Source organism: Coregonus lavaretus (assembly GCF_964263955.1).
Source record: "Coregonus lavaretus genome assembly, chromosome: 1".
Taxonomy (NCBI): Eukaryota; Metazoa; Chordata; class Actinopteri; order Salmoniformes; family Salmonidae; genus Coregonus; species Coregonus lavaretus.
In genome coordinates this window covers 4,700,413-4,727,183 of record NC_139988.1, presented here as the reverse complement: position 1 = coordinate 4,727,183, position 26,771 = coordinate 4,700,413, and the positions used below count along the sequence as shown (strand labels likewise).

General features: G+C 45.5%; 2 protein-coding genes across 2 annotated transcripts in view; both read right to left on the bottom strand.

The window, feature by feature from the left end:
* itga9 (integrin, alpha 9) overlaps positions 1 to 14,763 on the bottom strand; it is a gene marked incomplete at its 5' end in the record, with an annotated part of 212,985 nt that extends 198,222 nt beyond the window's left edge. The window contains 3 exons of the mRNA XM_084165747.1: positions 4,446 to 4,552; positions 11,163 to 11,290; positions 14,576 to 14,763. Of these exons, the coding sequence (XP_084021873.1) occupies positions 4,446 to 4,552; positions 11,163 to 11,290; positions 14,576 to 14,763 (423 nt within the window). The remainder of the gene's footprint in view (positions 1 to 4,445; positions 4,553 to 11,162; positions 11,291 to 14,575) is intronic.
* A 5,064-nt stretch (positions 14,764 to 19,827) lies between these two features.
* The window catches only part of LOC311107081 (golgin subfamily A member 4-like), a 60,588-nt gene continuing 53,644 nt past the window's right edge, over positions 19,828 to 26,771 (bottom strand). Inside the window, exons 22-24 of the mRNA XM_084149546.1 lie at positions 26,300 to 26,397; positions 23,186 to 23,272; positions 19,828 to 21,229 (exon numbers count right to left, since the gene is read on the bottom strand). Coding sequence (XP_084005672.1) covers positions 21,215 to 21,229; positions 23,186 to 23,272; positions 26,300 to 26,397 — 200 coding nt within the window. The 3' untranslated portion in view covers positions 19,828 to 21,214. The remainder of the gene's footprint in view (positions 21,230 to 23,185; positions 23,273 to 26,299; positions 26,398 to 26,771) is intronic.

The following is a 26,771-nucleotide window of genomic DNA, read 5'->3' as shown; positions in this document are numbered from 1 at the left end:
CTACTGTAATGCTCCTCAACTGAGTTCTAACAGTTCTCTACTGTAATAACTGAGTTCTAACAGTTCTCTACTGTAATGCTCCTCAACTGAATTCTAACAGTTCTCTACTGTAATGCCCCTCAACTGAGGTCTAACAGTTCTCTACTGTAATGCCCCTCAACTGAGTTCTAACAGTTATCTACTGTAATAACTGAGTTCTAACAGTTCTCTACTGTAATAACTGAGTTCTAACAGTTCTCTATTGTAATAACTGAGTTCTAACAGTTCTCTACTGTAATGCTCCTCAATTGAGTTCTAACAGTTCTCTACTGTAATGCCCCTCAACTGAGTTCTAACAGTTCTCTACTGTAATAACTGAGTTCTAACAGTTCTCTACTGTAATAACTGCGTTCTAACAGTTCTCTACTGTAATGCCCCTCAACTGAGTTCTAACAGTTCTCTACTGTAATAACTGCGTTCTAACAGTTCTCTACTGTAATGCCCCTCAACTGAGTTCTAACAGTTCTCTACTGTAATAACTGAGTTCTAACAGTTCTCTACTGTAATGTTCCTCTGGGCTATGAACACAAAGAGGACATGATGCTCCAGAGTGCAATGAGTTCAAGCAGCCCATTGTGGAACAAACTCACAGAGGTAAATAGACAAGCACTGTAAATCACAATCAAGAAAATCCCCAAAAGAAGTGAATTCAACTGACATTCAAAACTTTATAGTGCAGTTTTTTAAACAACTCAATGTTTGTGATACAAAGGTAAACAGCACACAGTAAATAGAAGAAGTGAACTCCTCTTCTCCTCTGTTTCTATTGTGGGAGTGGGAATAGGAAGTAAAAATCCCTCCGGTCCCAGAAAGTTGTTTTCTTCATTAATATAGCACGTTGACAGTATTCCTCAAAGAATCATTTAGCCTCTTGTGTTTTGGATAAACATTAAGTGTGTGTGTGTGTAAGGAAATAGGAAACTATGGCAACGGCCTCCAAGCTTCTTTGCACAAATAATGCCACAGAAATATGGTCATACTTTAGACTGTGCGCCAAATGGCACCGTATTCCCAGACAGTTATGTTCTTGAGGCTTTTCCGCACCCACCCACCCACACTCCAGTCTGTTACACAGCCATTTGAAGCAGGTAGAAGAGTTGTGCATCAGATTGTGGACATAGAGGGACTTCAGATGACTGTCTGGCAGAAGGATGGCTGTGTTGAGAAAGAGTGATGTGTTTTAGAGCAGAGCAGTCTGGCCTACAGCGCTAGCAGAGCAGTCTGGCCTACAGCACTAGCAGAGCAGTATGACCTAAAGCGCTAACAGAGCAGTCTGGCCTACATCGCTAACAGAGCAGTCTGGCCTACAGTGCTAGCAGAGCAGTCTGGCCTACAGCGCTAACAGAGCAGTCTGGCCTAAAGCGCTAGCAGAGCAGTCTGGCCTAAATCTCTAACAGAGCAGTCTGGCCTACAGCGCTAGCAGAGCAGTCTGGCCTACAGCGCTAGCAGAGCAGTCTGGCCTACAGCGCTAGCAGAGCAGTCTGGCCTACAGCGTTAGCAGTCTGACCTACAGCGTTAGCAGTCTGACCTACAGCACTAGCAGAGCAGTCTGGCCTACAGCACTAGCAGAGCAGTCTGGCCTACAGCGCTAGCATAGCAGTCTGGCCTACAGCGCTAGCAGAGCAGTCTTGGCTACAGCGTTAGCAGTCTGACCTACAGCACTAGCAGAGCAGTCTGGCCTACAGCGCTAGCAGAGCAGTCTGGTCTACAGCGTTAGCAGTCTGACCTACAGCACTAGCAGAGCAGTCTAGCCTACAGCACTAGCAGAGCAGTCTGGCCTACAGCGCTAGCAGAGCAGTCTGGCCTACAGCGTTTGCAGTCTGACCTACAGCACTAGCAGAGAAGTCTGACCTACAGCACTAGCAGAGCAGTCTGGCCTACAGCGTTAGCAGTCTGACCTACAGCACTAGCAGAGCAGTCTGGCCTACAGCACTAGCAGAGCAGTCTGGCCTACAGCACTAGCAGAGCAGTCTGGCCTGCAGCGCTAGCAGAGCAGTCTGGCCTACAGCGTTTGCAGTCTGACCTACAGCATTAGCAGAGAAGTCTGACCTACAGCACTAGCAGAGCAGTCTGGCCTACAGCGTTAGCAGTCTGACCTACAGCACTAGCAGAGAAGTCTGACCTACAGCACTAGAAGAGCAGTCTTGCCTACAGCACTAGCAGAGCAGTCTGGCCTACAGCGCTGCAGAGCAGTCTGGCCTACAGCACTAGCAGAGCAGTCTGGCCTACAGCGTTAGCAGTCTGACCTACAGCACTAGCAGAGCAGTCTGGCCTACAACGCTAGCAGTACTATTGATGTTCCAACAGTACTTGAACACAAGCAGTATGCCTGCTCGCTCCAAAGTACCAGTAGATTATACCAGGATCAGAGACCAAAATATGGAGCTGTTCCATTGTCATACATGCTACTGTCCTGTCTGAGAGCTGATTGGTTTAGGCCTTCAGTTAAAGACAGCTGATTGGTTAAACTTTAGGCCTTCCTTCAGTAACACACAGATGAAATAACTGTAGCTCAGGGGCTGTATGTATCAAACATCTCAGAGTAGAAGCGCTGATCTAAGATCAGGTACCCCCTGTCCATGTAATCTTATTCATTGTGATTTGAAATACAAAACTGATCCTAGACCAGCACTCGCTTGTTTGATGCATACAGCCAAGCAGCCGGTCCTCTCCTCTTGCAGAGAAGCGTGAGTCACTGAGTCCATTCAGATGAGATAAAAACAAACGTCAGCAGGCATCTACAGGGACACATGGCTCCTGAACATCACTACCTTTCTGTTATCACCAAACCTGATGGACAGTTTACATCAACTACTTGGACAAACTGCCACTCCATTGTTTTTGTATCACTTTATTTGATTAATCCTTTTACAGATGCTCTACAGATGCTGAAACTATCAACAAACTATCAACTGAAACTCTGTTGATAAGCAACAACTTGAGTTAGGGTCAGGTTGATAGTTAGATGAACATCTATAAACGATCTGTAAGGGAAAACAAAATGTTAAATACTTAAAGGTTCTTTCAAGGGATAAGGTGAATGATGAATAATAACCATTGGAAGTGGTTTGAACATTATGCCAATATACTCCCTCTGCAATGAACAGATAATGGAAGCATTGAAATGGAGAATGACCATGGCAAAAAACAGGCTTCAGGGCCCTGTAATGCCCCCCAGGGCCAGAGACAGGCTTCAGGGCCCTGTAATGTCCCCCAGGGCCAGAGGCAGGCTTCAGGGTCCTGTAATGTCCCCCAGGGCCAGAGACAGGCTTTAGGGCCAAAGAGAGAGGCTTGGTTCCTTCATCACCCTCTGCAGGCTGCAGGAGTTAACACTTCATGAAAGTAAGGTTAGGAGACGACCACCGTGGAGGGGCCAGGGACTGAAGCCTAAATATACCCAGCCAGCTGCCCTCTGATCTGGGAGTGAAGCTCCAAATAGAGACCCTGGAGTGAAAATCCACAGCCATACTAACACTTTAGACATTACTACTACCAATAGTTGGTCTGTTGATTACTTTAAGATTAAATAGGTGTTTTTAACTTCAACTGCTAACAGAATGATAGCGGCATGCATGGTTCACAGCAATCTACGACAATAACCATCACAAGAAAACATAGATTTTTACATGCACGTCTCACGCACATGCACACAGACACACACGCACAGCCACACACACGCACAGCCGCACAAACACACACACAAAAGCTCACAAATAAAACAGAATTAAACAAAGAAGGAAATCCAAAAATAAACAACTAAATGAGTACTTACACAGTCGCCGTGGCGTATAAGTAAATTATTTGGAATTAAGTTGTGTCCACTTATCCAATTCAAAACAATCATGCAGCGTTGCCAAAAACATGTGCCTCTACTTGAAAACCAAAGAATGGAGGGAAAATGCTTTTGCCTGTTAGAGAGCATTTAGATGTTAGGAACAGCTGGGGTTTAAGTATATGGTTAATGGAAAGACATTTGTAACAATGATAGTGGTTTAAACCTGGCAGCTTTTGCAAGCATACATGTTTTATGTGAAACAATAGCTGAAGTAACTAGGTTTTCAGTTATTGTTTTCTGTTATTGTTCTCTGTTATTGGAAATAACAAATACAACAGAGACTCCACCCTTCTCCACCTCCCTTCTCCTCCCTTCTCCTCCACTCTCCTAATCCCTTCTCCAACCTCCTCCTACCTCCTTATCCACCCTTCTCCACCCTCCTCCACCCTTCTCCACCCTCCTCCTCCCTTCTCCTCTACCCTCCTCCCCTCTTCTCATCCCTTCTCCAAAATGGTGGAAACAACCTCCAGACAATCCAATGTGCAAGTTCAGATTTAAGGATACACAGATGAAACGGATGATTCAAACAGATGATCAGGGCTGTACTGTGAACTTTGACCTTTGAACTCACCAGTATTTTGCCGTTGGGTTTGTCCTGCCGGGCGAGGCTGACCCCCATCCACTCATCATCCCTGTCTCCCTGGCACGTCTTCCCACAAGACTCCCGGGGCTTATTCCCTGCAGGAGCGGTACAGAAGACAGCAGTGTGTTAACAACGACTGTAATATGGTGTTCCAAAGAGGACGTCTTTCCCATCAAAATCAAATCAAATTTTATTTGTCACATGCGCCGAATACAACAGGTGTAGACCTTACAGTGAAATGCTTACTTACAAGCCCTTAACCAACAATGCAGTTTTAAGAAAGAATACCCCCACAAAAAATCACACAATAAACACAATATAAAATAATACGAAATAAAAGTAACAAATAATTAAAGAGCAGCAGTAAATATAACAATAGCAAGGATATATACAGGGGGTACCGGTACCGAGTCAATGTGTGGGGGCACCGGTTAGTCCAGGTAATTGGGGTAATATGAACATGCAGGTAGAGTTAAAGTGACTATGCATAGATGATAAACAGAGAGTAGCAGCAGCGTAAAAGAGGGTTGGGGGGGGGGCAATGCAAATAGTCTGGGTAGCCATTTGATTAGATGTTCAGGAGTCTTATGGCTTGGGGGTAGAAGCTGTTTAGAAGCCTTTTGGACCTAGACTTGGTGCTCCGGTACCGCTTGCCGTGCGGTAGCAGAGGGAACAGTCTATGGCTAGGGTGGCTGGAGTCTTTGACAATTTTTAGGGCCTTCCTCTGACACCGCCTGGTATAGAGGTCCTGGATGGCAGGACGCTTGGCCCCAGTGATGTACTGGGCCGTACGCACTACCCTCTGTAGTGCCTTGCGGTCGGAGGCCGAGCAGTTGCCATACCAGGCAGTGATGCAACCAGTCAGGATGCTCTCGATGCTGCAGCTGTAGAACCTTTTAAGGATCTGAGGACCCATGCCAAATCTTTTCAGTCTCCTTAGGGGGAATAGGTGTTGTTACCTACCCTTTCCACCTGGGGGCGGCCCGTCAGGAAGTCCAGGATCCAGTTGCAGAGGGAGGTGTTTAGTCCCAGGGTCCTTAGCTTAGTGATGAACTTTGAGGGCACTATGGTGTTGAACGCTGAGCTGTAGTCAATTAATAGCATTCTCACATAAGTGTTCCTTTTCTCCAGGTGTGAAATGGCAGTGTGGAGCGCAATAGAGATTGCATCATCTGTGGATCTGTTGGGGCGATATGCAAATTGGAGTGGGTCTAGGGTTTCTGGGACAATGGTGTTGATGTGAGCCATGACCAGCCTCTCAAAGCACTTCATGGCTACAGACGTCAGTGCAATGGGTTGGTAGTCATTTAGGCAGGTTACCTTGGTGTTCTTGGGCACAGGGACTATGGTGTTCTGCTTGAAACATGTTGGTATTACAGACTCAGACAGGGAGAGGTTGAAAATGTCAGTGAAGACACTTGCCAGTTGGTCAGTGCATGCTCGGAGTACACGTCCTGGTAATCCGTCTGGCCCTGCAGCCTTGTGAATGTTGACCTGTTTAAAGGTCTTACTCAATTTGGCTATGGAGAGCGTGATCACACAGTCATCCAGAACAGCTAATGCTCTCATGCATGTTTCAGTGTTACTTGCCTCGAAGCGAGCATAGAAGTAATTTAGCTCGTCTGGTAGGCTTGTGTCACTGGGCAGCTCGCGGCTGTGCTTCCCTTTGTAGTCTGTAATAGTTTTCAAGCCCTGCCACATCCGACGAGCGTCAGAGCCGGTGTAGTATGATTTAATCTTAGTCCTGTACTGACTCTTTGCCTGTTTGATGGTTCGTCGGAGGGCATAGCGGGATTTCTTATAAGCTTCCGGGTTAGAGTCCCGCTCCTTGAAAGCGGCAGCTCTACCCTTTAGCTCAGTGCGGATGTTGCCTGTAATCCATGGCTTCTGGTTGGGGTATGTACGTACAGTCACTGTGGGGACGATGTCATCGATGCACTTATTGATGAAGCCAGTGACTGATGTGGTGTACTCCTCAAAGCCATCGGAAGAATCCCGGAACATATTCCAGTCTGTGGTAGCAAAACAGTCCTGTAGCTTAGCATCTGCTTCATCTGACCACTTTTTTATTGACCGAGTCACTTCCTCTGGGAGTCAACAGATGAAAGGAATACCTAGAGACAGTCTCTAATACAGCTCTAACCTCTGGGAGCCAACAGATGAAAGGGATACCTAGAGACAGTCTCTAATACAGCTCTAACCTCTGGGAGCCAACAGATGAAAGGGATACCTAGAGACAGTCTCTAATACAGCTCTAACCTCTGGGAGCCAACAGATGAAAGGGATGCCTAGAGACAGTCTCTAATACAGCTCTAACCTCTGGGAGCCAACAGATGAAAGGGATGCCTAGAGACAGTCTCTAATACAGCTCTAACCTCTGGGAGCCAACAGATGAAAGGGATGCCTAGAGACAGTCTCTAATACAGCTCTAACCTCTGGGAGCCAACAGATGAAAGGGATGCCTAGAGACAGTCTCTAATACAGCTCTAACCTCTGGGAGCCAACAGTGAAAGGGATGCCTAGAGACAGTCTCTAATACAGCTCTAACCTCTGGGAGCCAACAGATGAAAGGGATACCTAGAGACAGTCTCTAATACAGCTCTAACCTCTGGGAGCCAACAGATGAAAGGGATGCCTAGAGACAGTCTCTAATACAGCTCTAACCTCTGGGAGCCAACAGATGAAAGGGATGCCTAGAGACAGTCTCTAATACAGCTCTAACCTCTGGGAGCCAACAGATGAAAGGGATGCCTAGAGACAGTCTCTAATACAGCTCTAACCTCTGGGAGCCAACAGATGAAAGGAATACCTAGAGACAGTCTCTAATACAGCTCTAACCTCTGGGAGCCAACAGATGAAAGGGATACCTAGAGACAGTCTCTAATACAGCTCTAACCTCTGGGAGCCAACATATGAAAGGGATACCTAGAGACAGTCTCTAATACAGCTCTAACCTCTGGGAGCCAACAGATGAAAGGGATGCCTAGAGACAGTCTCTAATACAGCTCTAACCTCTGGGAGCCAACAGATGAAAGGGATGCCTAGAGACAGTCTCTAATACAGCTCTAACCTCTGGGAGCCAACAGATGAAAGGGATGCCTAGAGACAGTCTCTAATACAGCTCTAACCTCTGGGAGCCAACAGTGAAAGGGATGCCTAGAGACAGTCTCTAATACAGCTCTAACCTCTGGGAGCCAACAGATGAAAGGGATGCCTAGAGACAGTCTCTAATACAGCTCTAACCTCTGGGAGCCAACAGATGAAAGGGATACCTAGAGACAGTCTCTAATACAGCTCTAACCTCTGGGAGCCAACAGATGAAAGGGATGCCTAGAGACAGTCTCTAATACAGCTCTAACCTCTGGGAGCCAACAGATGAAAGGGATACCTAGAGACAGTCTCTAATACAGCTCTAACCTCTGGGAGCCAACAGATGAAAGGGATGCCTAGAGACAGTCTCTAATACAGCTCTAACCTCTGGGAGCCAACAGATGAAAGGGATGCCTAGAGACAGTCTCTAATACAGCTCTAACCTCTGGGAGCCAACAGATGAAAGGGATGCCTAGAGACAGTCTCTAATACAGCTCTAACCTCTGGGAGCCAACAGATGAAAGGGATGCCTAGAGACAGTCTCTAATACAGCTCTAACCTCTGGGAGCCAACAGATGAAAGGGATACCTAGAGACAGTCTCTAATACGGTTCTAACTACTAGCTCTGAAGTTGATCTATGTTCCCATGATGACTGACCTTGCTTGAGGTCTGAGGACTTGTGTTAGCTGCCCTTAGATAATGCCTTGGCTTTAGCTCATCAAGCTAACACAGTCTTATGGCATAGGGACAACCTGGGTTCAACCCAGGTTCAAGTGAGGTTTATGGTGGAACAGTCTGACAATGTCAGGCCATGGTCTGAATACCTGGCAGCCTTTTATCAGTGTTGACAAGCCCATGTAGTGTGTGTGTGTCAAATCAAATCAAAATCAAATTGTATTTGTCACGTGCCGAATACAACAGGTGTAGACGTTACCATGAAATGCTTACATACAAGCCCTTAACCAACAATGCAGTTTTAAGAAAATAGAGTTAAGATACTAAAGTTATAAAAATAACAATAATGAGGCAATAGACAGGGGGTACTGGTACAATATACAGGGGGTACTGGTACAATATACAGGGGGTACTGGTACAATATACAGGGGGTACTGGTACAATATACAGGGGGTACTGGTACAATATACAGGGGGTACTGGTACAATATACAGGGGGTACTGGTACAATATACAGGGGGTACTGGTACAATATACAGGGGGTACTGGTACAATATACAGGGGGTACTGGTACAATATACAGGGGGTACTGGTACAATATACAGGGGGTACTGGTACAATATACAGGGGGTACTGGTACAATATACAGGGGGTACTGGTACAATATACAGGGGGTACTGGTACAATATACAGGGGGTACTGGTACAATATACAGGGGGTACTGGTACAATATACAGGGGGTACTGGTACAATGTGCAGGGGGTACTGGTACAATGTGCAGGGATACAGGTTAATCGAGGTAATTTGTACAGTGAAGGAAAAAAGTATTTGATCCCCTGCTGATTTTGTACGTTTGCCCACTGACAAAGACATGATCAGTCTATAATTTTAATGGTAGGTTTATTTGACCAGTGAGAGACAGAATAACAACAACAAAATCCAGAAAAACGCATGTCAAAAATGTTATAAATTGATTTGCATTTTAATGAGGGAAATAAGTATTTGACCCCTCTGCAAAACATGACTTAGTACTTGGTGGCAAAACCCTTGTTGGCAATCACAGAGGTCAGACGTTTCTTGTAGTTGGCCACCAGGTTTGCACACATCTCAGGAGGGATTTTGTCCCACTCCTCTTTGCAGATCTTCTCCAAGTCATTAAGGTTTCAAGGCTGACGTTTGGCAACTCAAACCTTCAGCTCCCTCCACAGATTTTCTATGGGATTAAGGTCTAGAGACTGGCTAGGCCACTCCAGGACCTTAATGTGCTTCTTCTTGTGCCACTCCTTTGTTGCCTTGGCCGTGTGTTTTGGGTCATTGTCGTGCTGGAATACCCATCCACGACCCATTTTCAATGCCCTGGCTGAGGGAAGGAGGTTCTCACCCAAGATTTGACGGTACATGGCCCGTCCATCGTCCCTTTGATGCGGTGAAGTTGTCCTGTCCCCTTAGCAGAAAAACACCCCCAAAGCATAATGTTTCCACCTTCATGTTTGACGGTGGGGATGGTGTTCTTGGGGTCATAGGCAGCATTCCTCCTCCTCCAAACACGGCGAGTTGAGTTCATGCCAAAGAGCTCAATTTTGGTCTCATCTGACCACAACACTTTCACCCAGTTCTCCTCTGAATCATTCAGATGTTCATTGGCAAACTTCAGACGGGCCTATATATGTGCTTTCTTGAGCAGGGTGACCTTGCGGGCGCTGCAGGATTTCAGTCCTTCACGGCGTAGTGTGTTACCAATTGTTTTCTTGGTGACTATGGTCCCAGCTGCCTTGAGATCATTGACAAGATCCTCCCGTGAAGTTCTGGGCTGATTCCTCACCGTTCTCATGATCATTGCAACTCCACGAGGTGAGATCTTGCATGGAGCCCCAGGCCGAAGGAGATTGACAGTTCTTTTGTGTTTCTTCCATTTGCGAATAATCGCACCAACTGTTGTCACCTTCTCACCAAGATGCTTGGCAATAGTCTTGCAGCCCATTCCAGCCTTGTGTAGGTATACAATCTTGTCCCTGACATCCTTGGAGAGCTCTTTGGTCTTGGCCATGGTGGAGAGTTTGGAATCTGATTGATTGATTGCTTCTGTGGACAGGTGTCTTTTATACAGGTAACAAACTGAGATTAGGAGCACTCCCTTTAAGAGTGTGCTCCTAATCTCAGCTCGTTACCTGTATAAAAGACACCTGAGAGCCAGAAATCTTTCTGATTGAGAGGGGGTCAAATACTTATTTCCCTCATTAAAATGCAAATCAATTTATAACATTTTTGACATGCGTTTTTCTGGATCTTTTTGTTGTTATTCTGTCTCTCACTGTTCAAATAAACCTACCATTAAAATTATAGACTGATCATGTCTTTGTCAGTGGGCAAACGTACAAAATCAGCAGGGGATCAAATACTTTTTTCCCTCACTGTATGTTAAATGGGGCACGAAGTACATGAAACAGCTTTTTCCTGCAATCTAGAGCCATAATCATTACACCTAATTATACGTTAATTTTTTAAATATTTTTATGCATAGGTTATTTTAGCTAAGATTGTTAAACAAGCTACTCTAACTGGCTTGGTACCTAGTTATAAGGTTGGGAGATTGGGAATCTATCTAGCTGGCTAGCTAAAGCCAACTTCATCAAATTGCTGGGTGGCTAGTATTACATATTACTATTTGCCTGTTCCAGTCAGTGTACCCCCTTCACAAAATATAGCTGACAGATTTTTTTTGAAATAATTATGATAAAACTTGAAGTTTAGTAATTAATTGAAATTCTGAAAAATTCTAAAACAGGACAAATCTGAGGGGGCACATGCCTTTGTGCCCCCTATGGGCATGACGCTACTGTATGGCTCTGGTCCTAGGGTTAGTATAATGTGTGGTTGTTCAGTGGTTCTCCATAAGTCTCTGGTCCGTGGTGACTGTGTGGTTCGTGGTTCAGTACTGACCTCTGCCCAGGTCCATCTCCGTGCAGCGTCTCTCTGGGTTGCTGTGGACACGGCACTTGAACACGGCTCCCGGGGTGTGGAGTGAGCTGCTGTAGGAAGAGTTGGCCTTGGGGGCCCCTACCAGAACCCTTTAGACAGAAGCAAACATATTGTGTAAACTTAACACATCCGGTTACAACAGTCAGTCACATAATTAAGGAGGAGGAGAAGAAGAGTTGGCCTTAGGCCCCTACCAGCACACTGTAGACAGAGAAAATGGCCCCTACCAGCACACTGTAGACAGAGAAAATGGGCCCCTACCAGCACACTGTAGAAGGAAACAATGGGCCCCTACCAGCACACTGTAGACAGAGAAAATGGCCCCTACCAGCACACTGTAGACAGAGAAAATGGGCCTCTACCAGCACCCTGTAGACAGAGAAAATGGACCCCTACCAGCACACTGTAGACAGAGAAAATGGGCCTCTACCAGCACCCTGTAGACAGACAATGGCCCCTACCAGCACCCTGTAGACAGAGACAATGGGCCCCTACCAGCACACTGTAGACAGAGACAATGGGCCCCTACCAGCACACTATAGACAGAGAAAATGGGCCCCTACCAGCACCCTGTAGACAGAGACAATGGGCCCCTACCAGCCCCCTGTAGACAGAGACAATGGCCCCCTACCAGCACACTGTAGACAGAGACAATGGGCCCCTACCAGCACCCTGTAGACAGAGACAATGGGCCCCTACCAGCACCCTGTAGACAGAGACAATGGGCCCCTACCAGCACACTGTAGACAGAGAAAATGGGCCTCTACCAGCACCCTGTAGACAGACAATGGCCCCTACCAGCACCCTGTAGACAGAGACAATGGGCCCCTACCAGCACACTGTAGACAGAGACAATGGGCCCCTACCAGCACACTATAGACAGAGAAAATGGGCCCCTACCAGCACCCTGTAGACAGAGACAATGGGCCCCTACCAGCCCCCTGTAGACAGAGACAATGGCCCCCTACCAGCACACTGTAGACAGAGACAATGGGCCCCTACCAGCACCCTGTAGACAGACAATGGCCCCTACCAGCACCCTGTAGACAGAGACAATGGGCCCCTACCAGCACACTGTAGACAGAGACTATGGGCCCCTACCAGCACACTATAGACAGAGAAAATGGGCCCCTACCAGCCCCCTGTAGACAGAGACAATGGGCCCCTACCAGCCCCATGTAGACAGAGACAATGGGCCCCTACCAGCACACTGTAGACAGAGACAATGGGCCCCTACCAGCACCCTGTAGACAGAGACAATGGGCCCCTACCAGCACCCTGTAGACAGAGACAATTGGCCCCTACCAGCACACTGTAGACAGAGACAATGGGCCCCTACCAGCACCCTGTAGACAGAGACAATGGGCACTTACCAGCACCCTGCAGACAGAGACAATGGGCCCCTACCAGCACACTGTATACAGAGACAATGGACCCCTACCAGCACACTGTAGACAGAGACAATGGGCCCCTACCAGCACACTGTAGACAGAGACAATGGGCCCCTACCAGCAGCCTGTAGACAGAGACAATGGGCCCCTACCAGCACACTGTAGACAGAGACAATGGGCCCCTACCAGCAGCCTGTAGACAGAGACAATGGGCCCCTACCAGCACACTGTAGACAGAGACAATGGGCCCCTACCAGCACACTGTAGACAGAAACAATGGGCCGCTACCAGCACCCTGTAGACAGAGACAATGGGCCCCTACCAGCACACTGTAGACAGAGACAATGGGCCCCTACCAGCACACTGTAGACAGAGACAATGGGCCCCTACCAGCACACTGTAGACAGAGACAATGGGCCCCTACCAGCACCATGTAGACAGAGACAATGGGCCCCTACCAGCACACTGTAGACAGAGAAAATGGGCCCCTACCAGCACCATGTAGACAGAGACAATGGGCCCCTACCAGCACCCTGGAGACAGAGACAATGGGCCCCTACCAGCACCCTGTAGACAGAGACAATGGGCCCCTACCAGCACCCTGGAGACAGAGACAATGGGCCCCTACCAGCACCCTGGAGACAGAGACAATGGGCCCCTACCAGCACCCTGTAGACAGAGACAATGGGCCCCTACCAGCACCCTGTAGACAGAGACAATGGGCCCCTACCAGCACACTGTAGACAGAGACAATGGGCCCCTACCAGCACCCTGTAGACAGAGACAATGGGAGGGACAGTCATGATGATGTCACACAGTGAAGAAGGAGAACAGTAGGAAGATAAGAACACCTTGAAGGATCACCCAGCGTCAAGGATACAGTGACAACACACATCCTGTCACAATGAAGTGGCATAATGGCATCTCTTTATCGTCTTCATCAGACCCACTGTAGCACAGAGTCATTCCCCCCATGTTCAAGACAAGTATGCCTATATTCAGGGGGGGAACATGTGGAACCGGAGTTCCCAAAAATAAATAATTTTGGTGACTTTTTCACAATTCCACCCCTTTTTCACAATTCCACAATTCCACCCGAGTTTTGTACACACTGAGTGTACAAAACATTAGGAACACCTGCTCTTTCCATGACATAGACTGACCAGGGACAGGTCAACTAGGCTGCTACATGCTGGAATCTGGGACAGATCAAATAGGCTGCTACATGCTGGAATCTGGGACAGGTCGGCTAGGCTGCTACATGCTGGAATCTGGGACAGGTCGGCTAGGCTGCTAAATGCTTGAATCTGGGACAGGTCAGCTAGGCTGCTACATGCTATAATCTGGGACAGGTAAGCTAGGCTGCTACATGCTGGAATCTGGGACAGGTCAGCTAGGCTGCTACATGCTGGAATCTGGGACAGGTCAGCTAGGCTGCTACATGCTGGAATCTGGGACAGGTCACCTAGGCTGCTACATGCTGTAATCTGGGACAGGTCGGCTAGGCTGCTACAGAACAAAGGTCCAAACGCAAAAGAAACCAAACAACATGCACATTCTGCAACACTGCACATCAATCAAACTGTTGACATAATTAAGATAAGACTATATGTCACCGTTACAGAAATCGACTGTTTTTCTAAACAAGAGAAAGGCGTTTACGCACAGCAGTAGACTATTGAGCAAACTTCATCCACACACCGTCAATTGAGACAGTCTATTGATTTCGAAAATTACACTTATTAACGTTGTGATTTTGTAGGCTATAGCTCACATCATTAGGCTATTCTTCAACATATGCAAGCAGGTTGCACAGTGCGCACAAATGTGAATGGCCCAAATACAATCCATACCAATTGCGCAACAACCAAATCGTGCCATTAATGGTCAAGCAACGGGGATACATAAGTGCATGAACAGTCCCCATTGCAATAACAGCTTGATAGGCCTACCTGTTTCCTCTTGATAGCTTATGAGACTTACCAGCGCGTATTGTCATGATAGTGCTCCAGAACAGAGTATCCAAAGAAACTCGAGTCAGGTCCACGGAACACAATAGCATGTTCTAAGTCAATGTTGTAGGAGTGAACTACAGAAACAGACAAATACACGCAGAGAACATCCAAAAGGCTCCTCTTCTGATTCATAAAATGACCCATCCTTTTGCACATCCTTGAGAGGAACAACAGTATGGAAGAAGTATCTCAAACAAAACAAAGCCCGTCAAGGTTTCAATGCTACAGATAAAGTTACAAAAACTAACAGTTCGACTAGTTTCTGAAGTCTAGCACTATGAACATGGAAAAATGACAGGGGTAGTGGGTCGAGAATTAAAAGTAACGGTCTCGTCAGCTGCTCTGCATACTGTCAATCTGAAGAAATGATGTCTGTCTCCAGCACGGAGCTGCTTGCGGTGGTGATAAGTGCGGTCATGGCAGAAGCCGAATTTCTCAATGGGTTCGCGGCTCAAGTATCACATTTCACCGAACAACCCGCATCGCGCTTCCAACGTTTGTGAACGATGACGCCCTCTGCCGTTCGGTATGGGGAGCGAATCGAGGGCCAAAGACGAATGAATGACCTGTTGTTGACCAATCCAATTTGATATTGGCTGCTGATGTTTGATATAACATGACGTCTTCATTACTTGTTCACATGTTTGGAAACACTTCCTTAACCGAAGTGACTTTTTTGTAAATTGAAATCTGCAATAAAATACTAAGTGGACTGTAATTTCTGGCCTAATGGTTTTCTTCCCCTGTGAGCAGTCTAAGGACAAGGTATGACAGCAATCCATGCTTTGGTTCAGTTTCCCTGGCCCTTTCCATGCCAAAACATTTGGAAAAGCATGGTTTGCTGTCATACCTTGTCCATAGAATGCTTAAAGCATAAGGAAACCACATGTAATTTTGTACTTTTGGTAAACTATCCCTTTAACAAGGACCTAATTGCTTGAGTTAAATTAAATATAACAGACATAGATAATCAAATCAAATCGTATTTGTCACATACACGTGTTTAGCAGATGTTATAGCGGGTGTAGCGAAATGCTTGTGCTTCTAGCTCCGACAGTGCAGTAATATCTAACAATTTCACAACATATACCCAATACACACAAAAAAAGTAAGGAATGGGATTTAAGAATATTACATTTACATTTTAGTCATTTAGCAGACGCTCTTATCCAGAGCGACTTACCGTTAGTGAATACATTTTTTTTTTTTATACTGGCCCACCGTGGGAATCGAACCCACAACCCTGGCTTTGCAAACGCCATGCTCTATCAACTGAGCTACATCCCTGCGGTCCATTCCCTCCCCTACCCTGGACGACGCTGGGCCAATTGTGCGCCGCCCATGAGTCTCCCGGTCGCGGCCGGCTGCGACAGAGCCTGGATTCGAACCATATATGGACAAGCAATGACAGAGCGGCATGGACTAAGATACAGTAGAATATTATAGAATAGAATGCAGTATATGGGTGATTCTTTAACTATGGTACTTTTCTTGTCCCTGGATGAAATAATAAAAACTAAAAAACATTTCTTCTTTTTTGTTTTTGTCATACTTACTCCACCCTAAGGGGAACTTATAAAAAATGTATCATGGCTCAATCATTCTTTTTATTATATAATATGAGGCCTTTTATGCATGGTTTTTACTGTTTTCCCTCTGTCCCTAAGCCAGACTTTGTATCTTCAACCTCGCTTAATTCTAAATTAAATATTTAAATAATGTAGATTTCAAGTACAAATGATAAAATACCATTTATTTCAATTCTACATATTATATATTGTGATACATATTCACATTTTCCTATATTTTTCATAAATAGAACCCTTGTCCCTTGGGGTCACTGTCATTTCCACCACACTGTACAAAATAGAATCCTGGGATCAGTGTTTTAGGTTTGTATATTTAGTAACCATAGCAACAGAAACTCCACAGTGGAACACATGGCTGGATGAAATGGTGTCCTCTACAGGGGGTAATGAAAAGAAGAAAAATCAAGGTAAATATGAGTAAAACTGAGAGTATGTTTATTGGTCGTCATTTCCAAACAGCTCATATTTCACATGGACGTAAAAATAACTGGATACATTTAATTTAATAATGTGTAATTTGTGTATATTTAATGCTAACTCTAAAACTAATATTAGCAGGCTAACATAGCATGAGATTTTAGAGGGAAAGTGGGGAAATGTCATTTCCACCACAGTCATTTCCACCACGGTGTTCATTGTGGTGGTAAAGACAGGTTGTGGTGGAAATGACATTGTTCGTGCTAAACAGCAAATTATTTGGGCTATAATACTGATACTAAATTCAAAAACAGTTTTAACAATATTACAATATTGTTGGTAAATAAGAGAACAATAGATAAGTAGGTTTGACATGATGTCTTGGCTCTTTCTTTAAGATGGCAAGCAATACCACAGCACAGAGGTCAAGATCATACAGAGAAAGAATAAAATCAGATCCACTTAAATATGCAGAGTCCCTCAAGAAGGACAGAGAAAGATCCCTGAAGAAAAAGCAACAAGGTGTTGTTAAATCTGTGACAGAAATGCCGAAAAGAGAACAACGAAAAATGAGAAGACAGTGGCGAATTTCTCAACGAAACAGACGTAGGAAATGGAAAATGGTCTCAGCAGTGAATAGTTTCATGGCACATACAACACCACCACCATCACCAGACAACATGAGTGTTAATGCAGAAGACATCCCTGAAACACCTCAGCTGTGTGAGCCTACACCAGAGAGAACTCCTGAGATGAGTAGTGCAAGATATGTAAACATTATTAAAGTGACTAGTGTTCTATTTCTAAAAGTGGCCAGTGATTTCAATAGGCAGCAGCAGCCTCTAATGTGCTAGTGATGGCTATTTAACAGTCTGATGGCCTTGAGATAGAAGCTGTTTTTCATTCTCTCTGTCCCAGCTTTGATGCACCTGTACTGACCTCGCCTTCTGGATGATAGCGGAGTGAACAGGCAGTGGCTCGGGTGGTTGATGTCCTTGATGATCTTTTTGGCCTTCCTGTGACATCGGGTGATGTAGGTGTCATGGAGGGCGGGTAGTTTGCCCCCGGTAATGCGTTCGGCAGACCGCACCACCCTCTGGAGAGCCCTGCGGTTGTGGGCGGTGCAGTTGCCGTACCAAGCGGTGATACAGCTCGACAGGATGCTCTCAATTGTGCACCTGTAAAAGTTTGTGAGGGTTTTTGGTGATAAGCCAAATTTCTTCAGCCTCCTGAGGTTGAAGAGGCTCTGTTGCGCCTTCTTCACCACACTGTCTGCGTGGGTGGACCATTTCAGTTTGTCTGTGATGTGTACGCCAAGGAACTTGAAGCTTTCCACCTTCTCCACTGCGGTCCCGTCGATGTGGATAGGGGGGTGCACCCTCTGCTGTTTCCTGAAGTCCACGATCATCTCCTTTGTTTTGTTGATGTTGAGTGAGAGGTTATTTTCATGGCACCACACTCCCAGAGCCCTCACCTCCTCCCTGTAGGCGGACTCGTCATTGTTGATAATCAAGCCTACTACTGTTGTGTCGTCTGCAAACTTGATGATTGAGTTGGAGGCGTGCTTGGCCATGCAGTCATGGGTGAACAGGGAGTACAGGAGGGGGCTGAGCACGCACCCTTGTGGGGCCCCAGTGTTGAGGATCAGCGAAGTGGAGATGTTGTGTCCTACCTTCACCACCTAGGAATAGGGAAGTCCAGGACCCAGTTGCACAGGGCGGGGTTCAGACCCAGGGCCTCGAGCTTAATGATGAGCTTGGAGGGTACTATGGTGTTGAATGCTGAGCTATAGTCAATGAACAGCATTCTTACATAGGTATTCCTCTTGTCCAGATGGGATAGGGCAGTGTGATGGCAATTGCATCGTCTGTGGATCTATTGGGGCGGTAAGCAAATTGAAGTGGATCTAGGGTGACAGGTAAGGTAGAGGTGATACGATCCTTGACTAGTCTCTCAAAGCACTTCATGATGACAGAGGTGAGTGCTACAGGGCGATAGTCATTTTGTTCAGTTACCTTTGCTTTCTTGGGTACAGGAACAATGGTGGCCCTCTTGAAGCATGTGGGAACAGCAGACTGGGAAAGGGAGAGATTGAATAGGTCTCTCCCTTGGCAGCCACTTTGGCAGCTATTGTGGCTGCCCAAGTAATTACAGAGTTAAGTAAAAAGGCTACTTTAAATCTTAGACATTTCTAATACAGATGTTATTCATTTTCCGAACCTGAACGTTTGTTACGAAACAGATTTCCCTAATTTCCTCTGTCAGTTTGCAAAACAGTTCTATTAATACTTATAGGCTTCCTGAAGTGAAATGTCCTGTTTTGGTTAGAGCTGGTGTTATTGTTCACTCTCTACAGTTAGAAAACAACCAGGTGATCACTTCATCATCCTCAAAACTTTTCACATCTTATTATACAGATCGTAAAAGAAATGGTGGAAACACCTCTTACTGAAAACCAACAGGTGACTATCCAGGAAAAATTAAGAAAATGTCTTACCAAAATACAGCATCTCCTACTGAAATATATCTGGTCATACATAAATATGAAGGTCATACTTGAATATAGTAAATGTACATACTGTATACACAACATACATACACTGAGTGGATAAAACATTAAGAACACCTTACTAATATGGAGTTACCCCCCTCCCCTTTGCCCTCAGAACAGCCTCAATTTGTTGGGGCATGGACTCCACGAGGTGTGGAAAGCGTTCCACAGGGATTCTGGCCCATGTTGACTCCAATGCTTCCCACAGTTGTGTCAAGTTGGCTGGATGTCCTTTGGGTGGTGGACCATTTTTGATACACACGGAAAACTGTTTGAGAGTGAAAAACTTAACAGCATTGCAGTTCTTTACACAAACCGATGAGCCTGGCACCTACTACCATATCCCGGCACTTAAATATTTTGTCTTGCCCATTCACCATCTGAATGGCACACATACACAATCCATGTCTCAATTGTCTCAAGGCGTAAAAATGATATTGTTCACCAGTCTCCTGATTTGAAGTGGATTTAACAAGTTACATCAATAAGGGTTCATATCTTTTCACCTGGACTCACCTGGTCAGTCTGTCATGGAAAGAGCAGGTGTTCTTAATGTTTTGTACATTGTTTACAACATTTAAACTACCACAGAGGAAGACAGATGTTGGTTTGTAAATAAAGTTGTATTAGCTCGTCTCATCAGCCAACAGTCACATTGTGCCCTATAGTACAGATTCACTTTTTTTATTTACACATTGGTTTTGAGTTTATTTTTTGTCAGTCTCCACAAAATATAAAGTAGAAAAGCTGTGGGAAACCAACAAACATGAAGCCAGAGGGTCTTTAAGTGGTACAGTTCAGGGACAGGTTGGTACAGTTCAGGGACAGGACAGTACAGTTCAGGGACAGGTTGGTACAGCTCAGGGACAGGTTGGTACAGTTCAGGGACAGGACGGTACAGTTCAGGGACAGGTTGGTACAGTTCAGGGACAGGTTGGTACAGTTCAGGGACAGGAAGGTACAGGACGGTACAGTTCAGGGACAGGTTGGTACAGTTCAGGGACAGGTTGGTACAGTTCAGGGACAGGTTGGTACAGTTCAGGGACAGGTTGGTACAGTTCAGGGACAGGTTGGTACAGTTCAGGGACAGGACGGTACAGTTCAGGGACAGGTTGGTACAGTTCAGGGACAGGTTGATACAGTTCAGGGACAGGTTGGTACAGTTCAGGGACAGGTTGGTACAGTTCAGGGACAGGTTGGTACAGTTCAGGGACAGGAAGGTACAGGACGGTACAGTTCAGGGACAGGTTGGTACAGTTCAGGGACAGGTTGGTACAGTTCAGGGACAGGACGGTACAGTTCAGGGACAGGTTGGTACAGTTCAGGGACAGGACGGTACAGTTCAGGGACAGGTTGGTACAGTTCAGGGACAGGTTGATACAGTTCAGGGACAGGTTGGTACAGTTCAGGGACAGGTTGGTACAGTTCAGGGACAGGTTGGTACAGTTCAGGGACAGGACGGTACAGTTCAGGGACAGGAAGGTACAGTCAAAGGGTCATCTCATCCATATAAATATAAAGTAGATTCATATTTAGAATCCCTAGAAATAGTCTAGGCATTATATTTATATGATTCCATCACACAGTCATAAGGAGGAAGTGACACACAGCAGAAACACAACCAAAACTCTACTGATAAACAACCTAAAACCATGGATCAACTGAAAAACAACATTCAACCAAAACATCAACTCAAAAACAATCACAATCAACACAATGATCAACACAAATTTATTGCACAAGCCATCCGTCCAAAGAAAATCTAAGTAAATAGATATATAATTAACCCTGGACAAAAAAAATACAAAATATATTGTATAATTCAATATTCAAAAACCGTAATTTCATTGTGTGAAATTAGATTGGAAGAATTAGCAACTCTGATGATCTTTACATGGTCTATTTTCTAATTCCCTCATACCATATCCACACACAAACACAGTCAGAAGCAAAAGAAAGCAGACAGGACACTAGATCTAGTCCACAGTGGTGCAGCAGTCTGCAGTCCTTCAGCAGCAGTTTAGTCCATCTCCATCCTGATACCTGCCCCTCAGCGTAGCCAGGGCTGAAACAACAGGGAGAACAGAGATACAGGATGACTTTAACTGCACAAACAGTAATATACTACTTTGACTGGTAAGTTACTTTAAGAATAGAAGCACAAATATCATCAACCCTGATCTGACCTAAAACACAGTTTTGACTACACTAAAGCCAGATCTAATATGCTGTATGCTTGTACACTGTGCTTACCAATATGCCTCAAAACTGTAACAGACAAGAGGCTAGACATGTCTTCCCCCTTCACATCCTGCCATGTTCCCATTGCTGTAACTGATACTGCAGTCAGGACTAAATGGTCTACATGGGACTACATGGTTGTTGTTGTTTAAGATGCTGATGATATATCTGGATGAGATTATCAATATACAGTGCATTCAGAAAGTATTCAGACCCATTCCCCTTTTCCACGTTGTTACGTTACATCATTATTCTAAAATGGATTAAATACATTTTTTGCCCTCATCAATCTACAAACAATACCCCATAATGACAAAGCAAAAACAGGTTTTTAGACATTTTTGCAAATGTATTAAAACTAAAAAACTGAAATACCTACATAAGTATTCAGACCCTTTGCTATGAGAATTGAAATTGAGCTCAGGTGCATACTGTTTCCATTGATCATCCTTGAGATGTGTCTACAAACGGTGGTAAATTCAATTGATTGGACATGATTTGGGAAGGCACACACCTGTCTATATAAGGTCCCACAGTTGACAGTACATGTCAAAGCAAAAACCAAGCCATGAGGTCAAAGGTATTGTCCGTAGAGCTCCGAGACAGGATTGTGTCGAGGCACAGATCTGGGGAAGGGTACCAAAACATTTCTGCAGCATTGAAGGTCCCCAAGAATACAGTGGCCATCATTCTTGAATGGAAAAAGTTTGGAACCACCAAGATTCTTCTTAAGGCTGGCCGCCCGGCCAAACTGAGCAATCAGGGGAGAAGGGCCTTGGTCAGGGAGGTGACCAAGAACCCGATGGTCACTCTGACAGAGCTCTAAAGATCCTCTGTGGAGATGGGAGAACCTTCCAGAAGGACAACCCGCTTGGAGTTTGCCAAAAGGCACCTAAAGGACTCTCAGAAAATGAGAAACAAGATTCTCTGGTCTGATGAAACCAAGATTGAACTCTTTGGCCTGAATGCCAAGCGTCACGTCTGGAGGAAACCTGGCATCATTTCTACGGTGAAGCATGGTGGTGGCAGCATCATGCTGTGGGGATGTTTTTCAGCGGCAGGGACTGGGACACTAGTCAGGATTGAGGGAAAGATGAACGGGGCAAAGTACAGAGAGATCCTTGATGAAAACCTGCTCCAGAGCGCTCAGGACCTCAGACTGGGGCAAAGGTTCACCTTCCAACAGGACAACGACCGTAAAAACACAGCCAAGACAATGCAGGAGTGGCTTCGGGACAAGTCTCTGAATGTCCTTGAGTGGCCCAGCCAGAGCCCGGACTTGAACCCGACCGAACATCTCTGGAGAAACCTGAAAATAGCTGTGCAGCGATGCTCCCCATCCAACCTGACAGAGCTTGAGAGGATCTGCAGAGAAGAATGGGAGAAACTCCCCAAATACAGGTGTGCCAAGAAGACTCGAGGCTGTAATCGCTGCCAAAGGTGCTTCAACAAAGTACTGAGTAAAGGGTCTGAATACTTATGTATTATAACATTTTTAATTCTACAAACCTGTTTTTGCTTTGTCATTATGGGGTATTGTGTGTAGATTGATGAGGAATAAAAACAATATAATCAATTTTAGAATAAGGCTGTAACATAACAAAATGTGGAAAAAGTCAAGGGGTCTGAATCCTTTCTGAATGCACTGTACTATAGACCAAGGTAACGTCTGTAAGCAATTGCTGACATAGCATGGACTGTGTGTGCGTGAGTGTGTCTGTGTGTGGTTGCATATGGCTCGTCATTAGTAGCTTTACGATGAGGAAGAACAGATGCTTACAATTGCTTTTGTATCCTCTTTCTCCAGAACCTGCTGAGCTTGGTCTGGTGGGAACTTGAGCATGGAGGTTATGACTTTAGCCATCGTCTGTGGGAGGGAAGACAAAACACAGAAATGACTTAGCCATCTGACAAAGAAAAGTAGGATACATTTAAATACGCTGTTTCTACCTCGTCCTTCAGTGAAAACTCCTTAAATTTAAACTTTAAGGTGGGGCTGTAGATGTTCGTGAAATCTGATGACAGTTTCACAGCTGAGATTTTGGAGGCAGTGCTCTCAATGGCATGGGTATCCCTCCACATGGTTCCAATGTTTTTCAGTGTCGGGTTTGGATCATGGCAGTGAACCTAGTACTAAATCTCCCTGTCTGTCCAGCCATTCTCCCAGCCCAGATCCAACATGGATGCTCAGTGAACCACTGTCTAGCCATTCACTGACCTCAGATCCACAACTGCAACCCATGACGATCCAACATTGACACTCAGTTAACCCAGCCATTTACCCCGCTCAGATCCTAGATGGCTGCTCAGTGAAACGCTGTCCAGCCAATCACCCCGCTCAGATCCTAGATGGCTGCTTAGTGAAACGTGTCCAGCCAATCACCCAGCTCAGATTGCCCACTACACCCCATACTGATCCAACATGGAGTCTCTAACTCTGTGACCCTCTGCCCTCATCACTATCATATTCCATCAGTTCAGTAAACCCATATCCAGCCATTCACCACCTCAGATCCCTCACTGCAGCCCATTAGGCTCTGTGACCCCCCTGCCCTCACCATCAACTACCCAATCAAATCAGCCTGCTCACAGAGCAATTAACCCCTGTTATCTTCCTCCTAATCAACTCCAGGTCTATATGCGCAGAGTTAGCAGCATGCGTTAGCTATCCCATAAATACTGGGCCTAATCAGAAACAGTGCTGCTGTCTGAGGAAACCAGGGCAACAACCACCCAAAGACCTCTTCTTGTGCTAGAGGAGCTAAACAGTAAGTCTTTAAAATGGCAGCATGTGTCGTGTGTGTGTATATATGTGTCATGGCCGGGCCTCCTTCAGGACATCCTTCCATTCACAGGGAGGCCATAATGATATGGATATGACATCATAAAGCTTAACGGCTTACTGAGGACCTAGGGGGGAACCCCGCTAGCTTTATATGTGCGTGTGATACCCCACTGACTTTAGGACCGTGTCAACTAGCACTGTTAACTCCCATACAGCATCATTCATTAGGCCCTGTGCTAAACAAACACAGAAACACACAATGACTTTTGTATGGGTCTCTAACTGGGTGATGGCTCTGTGTGGGAATGGAGACGTTTATTGGCCTCTCTCCATCCGGCCTCCTTTCCCTCCGTTTTCTACCATCTTCTTCTCCTCCTCTCACCTTTTCATTGAGGGAAAGCAACTGAACACATGTCAACGTATCCTGAGCTGAATAAGAGGGAAGAGGCAACTTATCCTGAGCTGAATAAGAGGGAAGAGGCAACTTATCCTGAGCTGAATAAGAGGGAAGTGTGATACCGGTAGTTATATTTCAAGAAACTGGAATTATGAGCTCATATGTGCACTGTCAATGTTCCCTTATCAGAAAAGGTTACTTTAACCCCCAAGAGTCGATTGATACACCGGTGTGTAAAATCTAAGTAACATAATAAAAATAATCGGTCAAAATCTGTCCGTTTAAGCTAGAGATGTCTGTTGGCATTGGATGCATCCCAGGTGGTAAGGGTAGGTAACAACACATCTGCCACGCTGATCCTCAACACAGGGGCCCCTCAGGGGTGCGTGCTCAGTCCCCTCCTGTACTCCCTGTTCACCCATGACTGCATGGCCAGGCACGACTCCAATACCATCATGAAGTTTGCTGACGACACAAACAGTGGTAGGCCTGATCACCGACAACGATGAGACAGCCTATAGGGAGGAGGTCTGAGACGATTGTGGACTACAGGAAAAGGAGGACCGAGCACACCCCCATTCTCATCGACGGGGCTGTAGTGGAGCAGGTTGAGAGCTTCAAGTTCCTTGGTGCCCACATCACCAACAAACTATCATGGTCCAAACACACCATGAAAGTTGTGAAGAGGGCACGACAAAACCTATTCCCCCTCAGGAGACTGAAAAGATTTGGCATGGGTCCTCAGATCCTCAAAAACGTATACAGCTGCATCATCGACAGCATCCTGACTGATTGCATCACCGGCTGGTATGGCAACTGCTTGGCCTCCGACCGCAAGGCACTTCAGAGGGTAGTGTGTACGGCCCAGTACATCACTGGGGCCAAGCGTCCTGCCATCCAGGACCTCTATACCAGGTGGTGTCAGAGGAAGGCCCTAAAAATTGTCAAAGACTCCAGCCATCATAGTCGTAGACTGTTCTCTCCGCTACCGCACGGCAAGCGGTACCGGAGCGCCAAGTCTAGATCCAAAAGGCTTCTTAACAGCTTCTACCCCCAAGCCATAAGACTCCTGAACAGCTAATCATGGCTACCCAGTCTATTTGCATTGTTCACCCCCTCCTCCACTACGCTGCTGCTACTCTCTGTTTATTATATATGCATTGTCACTTTAACTCTACCAACATGTACATATTACCTCAATTACCTCGACTAACCTGTGCCCCCGTACATTGACTCTGTACCGGTACCCCCTGTATATAGCCTCCCTACTGTTATTTTATTTGACTGCTGCTCTTTAATTATTTAAATGTTTTACTCATCAATTTTTTACTTAACACGTATTTTTCTTAAAACCACATTGTTGGTTAAGGGCTTGTCAGTCAGCATTTCACTGTAAGGTCTACACCTGTTGTATTGGGCACATGTGACAAATAACATTTGATTTTATTTGTTCGGTGAGTTTCTCTGAGCTATAGTAGTAAAGGCCAAAATCTATATTTTATCAAATAACTTTTTTATAAATGTTTTTGAAACCTAAAGGGGTCCTAAAATTCAAAATCAAATAGCTAAATGATCCATAGTATAACAATCTTAAAACAATTCCATATGTCAGCTTAGACCCCCGCCCCCCCACCACCACCACCAATGGCTTAGACTTTTAAGAATGAATGTTAAAAGGTGCATATTGATTATTGATTTATTGATTAAATTACCTTAGTTTCCCGCCCCATCATGTACTCAAATAGGACCTTCCTCAGGTACTCAAACTCTGTGGGTTCTGAGAAGGACTCAGCGCTGGAGTGGCCAGGATCTGGAAGACACAAAACAAAGGTCAGGTTAATGTAGGATAACAGAACACATTAGCTCATAGATAGATAGTCACATTGTCAAACATCAGTAATTCACCTCTATGATGGAGAAGTATTGGATGCTCATTGCTCAACTTCAGAGCTCATGAATAACATTTTCTATTCATATACTGTCCATACTGGGGAAATGGGAAACCTAGTCAGTTGCACATCAGAATGCATTCAACCGAAATGTGTCATCCGCATTTAACACAACCCCTCTAAATCAGAGAGGTGCAGGGGGCTGCCTTAATCAACATCCATGTCATCGGCGCCTGAGGAGCAGTTGTTGTTGGGGGTTAACTGCACACCATTATATATACACACACCATTATAC